Source organism: Hoplias malabaricus, chromosome 2 (assembly GCF_029633855.1).
Source record: "Hoplias malabaricus isolate fHopMal1 chromosome 2, fHopMal1.hap1, whole genome shotgun sequence".
Classification (NCBI taxonomy): domain Eukaryota; kingdom Metazoa; phylum Chordata; class Actinopteri; order Characiformes; family Erythrinidae; genus Hoplias; species Hoplias malabaricus.
In genome coordinates, this window is record NC_089801.1 from 37,366,738 (window position 1) to 37,378,424 (window position 11,687).

At 42.8% G+C, this 11,687-nt stretch overlaps 1 protein-coding gene across 1 annotated transcript; it reads left to right on the forward strand.

The window, feature by feature from the left end:
- Nucleotides 1-1,357: 1,357 nt before the first annotated feature.
- si:ch1073-224n8.1 (uncharacterized) lies at nucleotides 1,358-10,902 on the forward strand. The gene is made up of 3 exons (XM_066659726.1): nucleotides 1,358-1,806; nucleotides 2,487-3,050; nucleotides 4,569-10,902. Exons 1-3 carry the CDS (start codon nucleotides 1,692-1,694, stop codon nucleotides 5,537-5,539), a joined length of 1,650 nt encoding a protein of 549 aa, XP_066515823.1. The 5' UTR covers nucleotides 1,358-1,691; the 3' UTR covers nucleotides 5,540-10,902.
- Nucleotides 10,903-11,687: the final 785 nt, after the last annotated feature.

The window sequence follows — 11,687 nt, forward strand, 5'->3', positions numbered from 1 at the left end:
CATAAAGTCTTTGAGTTCGGTTCCCTCCTGGACAAGGAGAGAAAGAAGAGAGAGTTAAGATGTTGTAAATCCCTCAAGATCCCTCAGGATCAGTCACTGATTCCTCTAAGCCAAAGATCAGAGATAGAAATAGGACTCATGTCTAAACACAGAATTGTAGATAGCAGATTTAGGCTTCACGTTAACTGTGGACATCTTTTTGTAACAAGTGTCTGAACTCTTCCTCTGGATCGATGTTCAATAGAATGAGGCTGAGGTGCAGCAGCACACTGACCAGAAGAAAACATGATTCCAGAGAACACAGTCCCACTGCTCCACAGCCTGGAATGTGATGGACTGGCTTCCAGCCAGTGATGGAATGAGAAATGAATAACAAAAAAACTTATGAAGTGTAAAAGAGTGAGAGCTGTCTGAAAGAGAGAAACTGACAGAGAGAGAGAGAGAGAGAGAGAGAGAGAGAGAGAGAGAAAGAAAGAGAATTTAAATACTGTCCCATCACCAACAGAGAGAGGTGTCATTGTAGTTGTTTTCTTTGTATTTACATAGCTGTGAACGAAAACACCACATGGGAACCTATCTATCCCTGAAAATTCCTTTGATGAAACTGCCCCCCCCCCCGTGCTATCCTCCTTCAATATCCACAGATGAAATGCTCTTGAACATTTGTGAGTGATTGAGTGTGTGAACCTGTCCAAAGGTTTGAATGTGTGTTAATGAATGACTGTGTGAAACCATCCACAGGTCTGAATATATGTGACTGGGTGAGTGTGTGTAACTGTCCACAGGTGTGAATGTGAGTTTTCTTGTTTCTCGTCTAATCAGCCACAATCAGGGCTTGACTTCCCCAAATTTGCAAAGCAATGTTCCTAGTGGAAAGGCTTTCTGGAAGAATGCAAACTCTGAATAGTGGATGAAAACTTTACTAATAACCTTCATTTCAGAAAGAGACCATGGCTGCTAAGGGGTCCTCAGGGGACTGAGCGAGGGGCCCAGTGTGAGCTGACGGTGAGTAAAATGTAGAGGGCGCTGTGTAGACACTGAAATGTCGTTAATACACAGGCATGACTCTTAACCCACTATTTAGTTCACTATGTAGTGCACATGAAATGTTGGCTTTTGCATCGTCAGAGTGCATTAAGTCCACAGTGCGGGGTTTTACACGTGTGACCGAACGCTAAACTTATCTCTTTTGACCGATTTGGCTGCAGGAGGCTCTATTTTATGAATACTAGATAGTGAACTAGATAGGGAGCACGAATCAATTTGGAACTCGACCCAGAGCTCATGGCTCTGTGCGTAATTCCAGTGCGACGGTTATTTTTGGACCAATCATAAGTCAGAAGCGTCCTCTGCCGTTTTTATGATCGTGGATGAGCTCGAGTCGTATTATTTTTTTACTTTCAGTGATTTAACACCAATGTTAGTATTAATAACAGAGTTTAGAGGGTTTGAGGGGAATGCACGGGACGGCGAGGGGGCGGAGATAAGCGCGCCCCGTTAACACTGGGCCAGTCCGTGTGTGTGCGCGCGCCTGTGTTTGTGTGTTTATTTGACTTGGTGTTTGTTGCAGTTGGTTCGGGTTCGGGTTCGGGTTATTGGATGCTTCGAACCTTCTCCCAGAAAGGGACGCTGTTTGTGGATGGTTGTTCCAAATAAGCGCCGTTAATTCTGAAACCAAAGCCCCCACTGCAATGAACTCCAAGAGAGGCCACGCGGCGGAGAGCGCGAGGATGAACCCCCACCAAGGAGGAGGGTCCCACCGCAAACATACCATCATCAACCCTCCGGGCAAAGCCACAGGGAGAGGTAAGTGTAGAAGTGTTACATTAACATGTTACAAAGGTAGAGTATAATGCATTGTGGATAATCTGGCCCAAGGACACTTATTAGTGTAGTATGAGGTTGAGCTGCCTAAGCTGGTACTTGAACCCCCGTCTACGGTGTAGAAGACTGTTGTTATTCACTGCTCCAGTCTTGTCCAGGGACTCTTATGGCTCTTTTCCACTGCAGGTTACCTACTCTACTGTACTCTGCTCAACTCAACTCTGGATTTTAATAGTTTTCCTTTAGGCAAATTTAGTCTTGATTTGGAACCGGTTCTTGTTTTAGTCCATGCTCTCTCTCATGTTTCTAAGAGAACCGACTAGGGACTAAACCGTGACGTGTAAATGTTACAGAGCATTTGGTTTCCAGAAAGGGTTGTTGAAAATGTGATGTTTTCTGCTTCAACTCATAAGATTGGGATTCAATTCCATGCTCTCATGGTGTTTGGAAAAACTACACTACCCCAGTCTTTCAAAAGGACTCAGTTAATTCAGAGTGGTTTAACTACCTGAGCTTTTGTGTATGAAACTGTGGTGGCCTCCAAACTTGCACAAAGAGTGGTGTGCATGTGTGTCCACTACACTAGTCCATCTTTAGTCAGGGGCTGTTGCTTTTCTTGTGTAAAGGAAGATGGTGTTTATTCTGTCTTGTGTTTTGTGCAGGTGAGAAGGGCGAGGTGACCCTGACCATAACTTCCCTGCGTTCTCGTTTGGGGCCCACGATCCGCTCCGCTCTGACAGCGGCGGTGGACACTCTGCTGGGGGAGATTGTGACTGTTATGTCAGAGACCCATGGCGAACTGCGGTGTAAGGAACAAGAGAACGAGAAGCTGAAGGTCCAACTAGAGGTGTCTGAAAGGGAGATGAAGACACTGCAGGAGTGCCTCTGCAGTGCTCAGAAACTCATCGACCAGCTGCAGGGTCCATTCAGTGGTCCGCCACTGCCCGGACACCATGGTTACCCACCCCCACAACCTTCGGTTCGCCTGAGCCACAGACCCGCAGGCGAGACCCCCACGGACCCCCGCTGTTTCACCTCTTCCTCTGGCGCTGCTTCCGGAGAACCAGAGCTCAGCGGAGCACTCGGAGACGCCATACATGGCTTCGACTCCAGAGACGATTTCAAGAGCTGCCATCTCTCCATCCAGCCTGACGGCACAGTGACCAACAGCTACTACGACCCCATCAGCGTCCACTCTGCCAACATCTGCCACGACGTCCGCACAGGTCAGGTTTAGGTTCAGAAACTTCAGAAAAAGGCTGAATTGCTAGGACGTGAAACACCCTTTTGCTTCTCTAGAGAGTATTTAATATTTCAAGAACATTCCCAAATATTCTGATGACATTTGGTCTATTTTAGGAAATCATTTATGATATTTTGCTACAGGTATAAGAACAGGAGTATTATAGGCAGTTATTATTGAAAAATTATTTAATACATTAAAAAATACAAAATAAATACATTATTGCTGTCCAAAGATAAACCTAAGTTTCCCAACAAGTATCTTCACAGGAGAAAGAAAAAATCTTGATGGCGAAATTCACGATTGGAATTAAAAAAACATAATTTTATAAAATTTTTCCTCACCATGTGTGATCTCTCCAGTCTGTTTGCGTGCTCAAAGTGCTCACCAGTGTCTGTAAATGAGTAAAAAAAGAAAAAAGAAAACTGTATCTGGCCGGTATGCTTTCTCTCTCTCTCTCACTCACTCTGCTCATGGCAGACGCGTCTGAGGTATTTTTTTTTTTTTTTTAGACAATGGAGAGAGCTCCAAACTTTGAAAAGCTTGCACCGAAATGAGTATTGCTCTATTCCTGTCCCATGGTGGGTAATATTGACTTGTTTTTGCTGTTTCGGATCCTATAAAAGGGAAATGTCTCCAAACTCTGGAGATTACTAACTGGATTAAGTGCTACAAAACTAAACAACTTGAGTTACAAATGAGTTTCTGTGGTGGTTCAAACAGTGAATAAGAGCTTACAGACAAGGTAAACTTCATCAACGTACAAGAAATTTTTTCCCATGTCAGACACACCGTTCCACCTTAAAAGACACAGAGCATAGAACTGCGTTTCCCCACAATTATAGACGTTCCCTTTAACTTTCAGTCGAAGTTGGTGTGAAAATATTTTATTTTATTTCATTTCTATTGGTCCATTCATCATGAAAAGTGTTAAGTACAAATTATGGAACATAAAATTCCATTAAAAAATAATTACAAAAATGGAGATGCATGTTTTTCTTTGGACAGTGAAAATATCAAACTCAGTTTAAAGGAATAGTTTGTTGAAAAATCAAATCCCTTTCCAACTTACACTAGATGTAGTCAATCGATTTCCTGTTTGAATTTAGTGTCAATTGTGTAGAACTGCAAGGCTAATGTTGCTAACAAAGAGTAGTTTCTGTAAATATATACGTCATGCAAATCTTCTCCCAAGCAATGTTCAGGTTTTAAGGTCTCGGACTAGTGGATGTGTTTTAGGATGCAGCGGATGCATGAGGTGACATTACAGAAAAGGTCTGTTTGGGTGACTACTGGGTTCTAGTCTTTGTTAGCAACGTTAGCATTCAACTTCTTTGCTGAAATAAAAGAAGAAAAATGCTGACTCCAAGCATGTCTTAGCTAATCAACTACATCTAGGGTAAGTGTAAAATTTTCTAAATGTGAATGGTGCCTGACTTCTCCTTTTAAGTTAAAGTGCACTGTACTAGAGTATGTTTCTGATAACTTCTACTGTTCCCAGGTGAGATGAGTGACAGACGTCTGTCCCACCCTGCACCCCACCACCCCTATCCAGTGAAAGAGGAGCAGGGTCCAAGCTCCTCGGGTCAGGTTTGTGTGAGGAGTGAGGGTGAGCGCTCGGCACAGGGCGTGTGTGACCTTGGCTACATCCACGTGGTGGAGGAAGAGGCACGTGGCTCTCGTCCTCACAGCCATCCACCCAAATCCACACCTACTCCTCCTTCCTCTGGCTCTCATAATGGCCCCTCATCTAGGAGCCCACCTCCTCCACAGGGGCCTTCTGGACTGGGAACCTCCCAGCGAGAGGCCTCAGGGTCAGGCTCCCGCAGCCCTGGGGCATCCCCTGAGGTCCAAAGGCGGCGGTCTGCCTCTGAGTTGATGGGCGAGGCTCCAGGCGATCGTCCTCACTTGTGCATGGAATGCGGCAAAACCTTCCGCCTGGTCTCCAGCCTGAAGAAGCATCTGCGAATTCACACTGGCGAGAAGCCGTACCCCTGCGCAGTGTGTGGCCGCCGCTTCCGTGAATCTGGTGCCCTGAAGACGCACCTGCGCATCCACACGGGTGAGAAGCCCTACTCCTGCTCTGAGTGTGGCACTCGTTTTCGCCACCTGGATGGCCTGCGCAAACACCGGCGCACACACACTGGCGAAAAGCCCTACGTCTGTGCCGTCTGCGGCAAGCGTCTCAGCCGCCTGCAGCACCTCAAACAGCACCAGCGCATCCACACGGGTGAGCCGCCCACCCGCTGCCCACTCTGCCGTCGCGCCTTCCAGGACACCGTCGCCCTCAGGAAGCACTTGCGGCACCACCAGGGCGAGCCCGGGCTTGACGAGGTCCGAGAGAGGCTGGGGCTGGACGCAGACGATGACGACGAAGAAGACCCCAACCTCAGAGCATCTGTGGAGGAGGACGAGATGAGGTTTGGGATGTGGGGCGAGGAGGAGAGAGAGGAAGGGGAGGCGGCGGTGTAGGAAACGAAAACACGGAATCACCAAAAGCATCAATCCCCAACTGTGTCCAGTAACATCTGCTTTGTCTCAGACTTGATACAACCAATCAGTCCATCGTACCTTGGCACTACCCCTGATTCTCAGCAATGTGTGGGCTCTACTGCTTTGAAGACCTAGTCCAGCTTTTATAGCAACACTAGGTAGTGTTTTTGTCTTGAAAATAGAGCTTTAAAATCATTGTGGTGCTCCACTAAGGTGTAATAGGACTCTCTGTCTTCGCTCCTCCAAGTTCAACACTGCAGAAATTGCATTGTGTAAGTTTTGGAGGAAGGTTGCGGGAAAACGTACCAAAATTTTACCTAGTGTTCCATTAAGGAACAACTTGAGGATGAAATAACAAGCTGGGCTGTGACCAAAATGGATTCTTACGCCCTGTTTATTATTATACTGTGTGTCTTACTCAATAATATTTCAATATGAATGAATCAGTAAAAATGATTCATCAGCCTACATGCCTACAAACTCACCAGTTTCATAAGCAAACCAGCAGAGCAGGAGACCAAGCACACTCCAAATCCACACAATTTGATTGGCAGCACTTTTTAGTTCTTGCTGCATGAATAAAGTCTATTACAGTGAATGTTAGGGTTTTTGTTTTTAAGTATATAGAGCTGTTTTTAACTCTGTCTAGTTGTAAGAATCTTGCAGTGCGCACTGCTATGCTCATCTGGTGTAGTGACCTATGGCTATAGCTGACAGATTAACTGTTTTTATATTGAAACTGTATACTCCCTTTGAAAGAGTGCAGTTTTCATATCTTTAGAGCTGTCAATTTAATTTTAGCCAGTGTTATCTAGAACAGAGTCATAACATGATTTAAATGTCAACATTAGGTTATCTATCTAACTCATAAGTCTTGCATTTTGGAACCACACATTGTTAGTCAGAAAAATTGCAATTTGATATTCTGCCCAAATCGTTCAGCCCTAACTACATTCTTCACTACATTTTACAAGTACATTGTAGTAGCTTCAAGCCAGTTTGGGAATCATTTTACAATTCAGACACTATGTGCAAAAATGCCTCGACACCTTAAAAACCTATAGAGAGCTCTGTTTCCATCACAGCCTGTGATAAGTTTCAATGATAAAGAGGTGCCTGGAGCTGAGAATCCTTGGTCTGATCCTGATTGGTTGTTTCAGGTATGGCAGATTACATTTTGGAAAGTTGGCTTCCATTGGCTTAAAGCTTTAAAAATATTTTTAAGGGTGCATAGACTATGGCTTTCATGACTTTAAAATGAACTGCATGAGACTAGAAGGTCGTCAGGACTTGCGCAAGTCCATGCTGTTCCAAATGAGGAGGAGTGACCTGGACTAAGTGTTTGAGCTCCGGTTAATGGAGAAACAGACACGCAGGAGGATTCGGAACAAACGGTAGAAACTAAAATGGTTTGGACATGTCTTCCCTGAGGGACAAGTTGAAACCTTGATGACGGTACAGGTGTCTGTTTGGTGATTTGTTGTATAAAAACTGCTCTGCTAGAGACTTAAGTTCAAGCAGGAATCCAGCACCTCACACCGCAGGAGTCGACTTCTCCCAGTTATCTGCATTATCTGGATGTTGGCATGATTTTTTTGAGTGGAACATTGTAGGAAGATGTCTAGCATCCCAAATCAGATTCCAGAAGAGCGTTTCCATTTGTTTTCCATTCTAACGAACAGGGATAATGTGTTTGTGCCCTGAAATCTTTGGGTTAGCATCCCTCCAATTGTTCAGTTCTAATGTGAGTGGACTAATGCTCTTTGAGCTTGTTTATAGCTTCATGGACATATGTATGGAGATCTTCCAGCGCGCCCAGCATAGATTTAAAGACTTCTAGGGTTTTTTAACACTTTATGTGAAGGCTACCATCAAGGGGTTTCATAATTCATGCACAAGCTTTAAAAAACTACAAGTTATTAAGCAATATTTGAATATTTTTGTACAGTTTCTATCTGTATTCCCAAGAAAAAAGATTTTATGACACAAAAGGCGTTGTGACGAGCGGACAGTGCTTGCATGTGCTATAAAGTCCAAATGAAGGTAGCCCTCAAATAAAATTGCACTGGAGTTTCCAGTTTAGTTCTAGATATATTCAAATCCAGAACTTGAATCCAGTTTTGACACCTAGACCCTCATATATAAAATACACTGTTTTATTCTATATGGTTCTAAGATAACGCTCAAGTTCTCAGTGTTTACAAACTGTTAATGTTCATGAATCACACACTTAAACACTTGGAGCTCACTCTTGGTGCTTTTCTGCTGTATTCTGCATCAAGTCTCTAACAGGAACAGCAGGCTTTGCCAGGTTTACACGTCACCATGTCGTCCCTAGTCGGATTGCTTGGAACCACAAGAGAGCAAGGACTAGAAAAAGCAAAGCCAAAGTGTCTAGTTGAGAGTTGTAGAGATCTTGCAGTGGAAGCCCCATCAGACTGTTGTTCTCGGGTCAGATCTGACAGTTGAGTTCACCTACATGTATTAATGTGTCTGTTACCATGGTAAAGAACACTAATTAAAAACAGTTCACCTAGAATAATTTTAAGCTCCGGTTTGCTGTAATCCCTGATCCCAGGTCTCATTGGCCTCCTCACTCCCTGTGAACTGGAGCAGGGAGGACTTTATAGCTGTGCAGAAGAATGGGTCCCCAGCACAGTAGAATGATCTAACATTGCTATCAAGATTTAAAACAGATTGTGAGTCTGATCTGTGGGAATGCCTCAGGAGTCCAAGATCTGAGGGTCCTTTCTCTGAGTGGGTTAGATGGCCCTATTACTCCACCATTACTCAGTATGATACAAGACCACTTGGATGTCTGTTTGCACAACAGTGGTCTCAGCAACAGAGTTTGCCTGACTCTAGTTCTGTGCACACATTCTTATGTGAATTGTTTTATACTGGTTTCGCGTTGTGGCATTTGGCTTGTGATTGATTTGTTTTTGTGTCATTCAAAAATTTCCAGCGATTGTAGCCACTTAAGAAAGGCAGTTGCAAAAGGTACCAGCCTCGGTGTAAGACTAAGTGCGTGTGTAAGACTAACAAAACAGGGCCTTTAGTGTTCTCCTCTGAGTGTGTTGCACACCATTAACTTTGTTTTTGGCAGCAGTTCAAAAACAAGCAGTGGCTGGCTTCATGTGTTTATTAACCCTCGCCTCACTCTCTGAGCTTGGCTGTGTTGTGTGATTGAGGGAGTCCTAACTAACACTGGGAACTGGTGATTACTAAACTGGGACAAGATTCGGTAAATACTTCCATAGCAAGGAGCTGGATTTGAGGTTTGGAGCTGGGAGCATATAAATCCCGAGAATGTTTTAAAATTGTAGTCTTTTCTAAAAGTTCAGAGTTGTTGGATGGTTGTCTGTGGTAGTTAGTGAAAATGTAAGGTATTTTGTGCAGGTGTGGAAAACTGAAGTTTGACCAAAAGGGGTTTCAGGGTGGCAGGAAAGCCTTAACTCTGTTTTTTATTTTAACCCCCCCCCCCCCCCCCCCACACACACACACAAACATTACACACAATAATAAGCTGTTAAAGAAAAGCAGCATTTTAACTCTGAATGCACCTTCATCTTTAGGCATTTTATGGCTGTATTTTATTGATCTTCCAGAAGAAACTGGACTATATCTTGTATGTGTAAACAGTATGTATAATACTTTATAACTTTATATACATTCATTTCTATCTTAACTCCTAAGTAAAGTAGGGTCTACAGCACCAGAACCCAGTGACCTGTGTATACGTTCACTGGGTCTCTGGATACTGACACTGTTAAATCCTCAGAAGTTATCAAAAATGGGAGTGCCAAAAAAAAAAACGGCCTCTTCTGGTCATGCCGAGGCACTATAGCTTGGTGTTGGTAATGAAGACTGGAGGTTATATTACGGATGTACGGATGTTATATCCATTCACTGCTGTTGATAACGTCATTTTAGTGACTGTTTTACCTCTCCCTCCTCTTATGGACAAAGAAGACTCTTCTAACACCCCCTCGACTCTGAGATGCATTTGTGCAAATGGTTTGAACTCTGTGTGTTTATTTTGTTGTTGTTGTTGATGATGTTGTTCCTGTTGTTGTTTCTTACACTTTGTATTACGAGGTGTTCCTCCTGTAAATGGGATTTAACAAGTGTATAAAGCATTACCTAGTAGATATAGTTAACCCACACATACCCAGAGAGAATGAAAACATACACTCTTCCAGATGATTCAGTAACTCCTTCATCTCTTTTAGAAATATCTGTTCACATGTTCATTAAATTTAGTCAATAAAAACATTTTTTATGAAAGAATCCTGTTGATCTGGTGGAGATTTGGACAGGTGGAGTTCTTGTGGGTTTCTTAGTCTGAGATGTCATATCAAAATGTATGGAGACTAATACTGGATTTACACTGTTAAAAACAGCTGACCCAGGGCCAGCAGATTTTCCTTGAGCCCTGAAATTTGTAATGAGACAAAATATTCAGTTGTATTGAAGAGATTCAGTTCATATCATAAAAGACCTGACATCCAGGAGAAGTGAATTGGACCCCTGTGTTTTAATTAAACTGTTTTATATTTTACTTTTCATTAAAAAAACACTACAATCACAGCACCATCAAAACAAGAAATGAACTCATGAAAATTTAAGCCCATCTTAATTGATATTTCTATTTATTTTTTAAAGAAAAATTAGCATTAGTTTTACTGGGAATGCTAGTTTGGAGATGATTTCAGAAAGTGTTTCTCTGATAGAATCCTTTTAAAGAAAGAGTTCAAAACAGTGTGTGTGTAGCGAGAGAGGGCTGTCATTACTGTGTGTTGGAAATCTTTCCATTTTTCCCCTCACTGCTGACCACAGCCATGACTGAAGCTGAACACACCCATCTCTCTCTCTCTCCCTCTGTCTGATAGTCTTTGACTCAGAGGATCTGATGTCAGAAGAAATTACCACTTGATTCTTACAATGAAGAAACCAAAATGATGGAAAGACTTCCCTGTGGGTTTTGTTGTTGTTTAAGTTTGTTTAAGAACTGTACAATCTACACTGTAGACAGACTTGCGGTGTATCATGCTGTTACTCATAAGCTACTATTTGTATTAAAAAAGACGAATTGGTAAAAATATACATTTTCAGCAGAAAATTCAAAGTGGAAGAACATGACTTTACTCATGAACTGATGAGTGATCAGTCATTCCCTCCAGTGATTCTAATGTTATGCCGATACCTAGTGGCCTGGACAAGAGATTTAGCACTAAACCTAGTTTAATCATGTCCAACCCCATGTGGAGGGCCCACTCTGTGAAGCATAAACTGGTTAATTTAGGGACATATTGTATGTTACACATTTTTTTTAACAAAAAATAAAAATAACAACTAAATAAGCGCTATTGCTTAATGCTGTGTTTTTTTTTCATCCACTTTTGATGTCTCCTCCTCCTTTATAAAGTTTAAAATGTTTTGAATTGCCATTAACTCATCGCTAACACATAATTCTATTTTATAGCTATTTATGAGCTTCCCCTCAATTTTATAGACAATGCTACCAGACAGTAAATACACTTTGGAACAATTCCCCTATGCGCTGTTGTGTCTTTTGACAATAAAATGTTTAGCTGGTGTCTGACCAAAGCCTCTGCCTCTTCTCTCTCTCCCGCTATCTGTGGCCTGGCGTGTGTCTAGTTAGCTGCTGTAAAGGCTGTCTGTGACGTAATGGCCGCTCCTCCCTCAGCCCACGTCCAGACCACATTCCCCACTCACTTCCCTGAGGCTCGCTGGGTTAAGGCTGGACAGTAAGAGCACAGCTCAGTGGTTTGTCCAGTTTTGTTCAGTTAGTGTTGTGTCAGTTGTAGTAGACCACAAGAGCTGGAGGGTAATCCATTTTAGAAGCTGTAATTAGCCGCTAGTCACTCAGCTGGGTTTAAAACAGCAGTATGTACACTTTAGGGATTTGGGGCTTATGATTGATGTCCAGTTTATTCATTTTTATACAGCATTAGATTAACATTAGCAGAAATGAAAAACAAACCATGTTGAACCATGGTAGCATGTGCGGAAAACAGTTTAGGATGAAATGGAGGTTAATAACAGATAATGATCAGATCACACTCGTGTAGGAACACTGCTGGAACCATGGCAATATTTACAT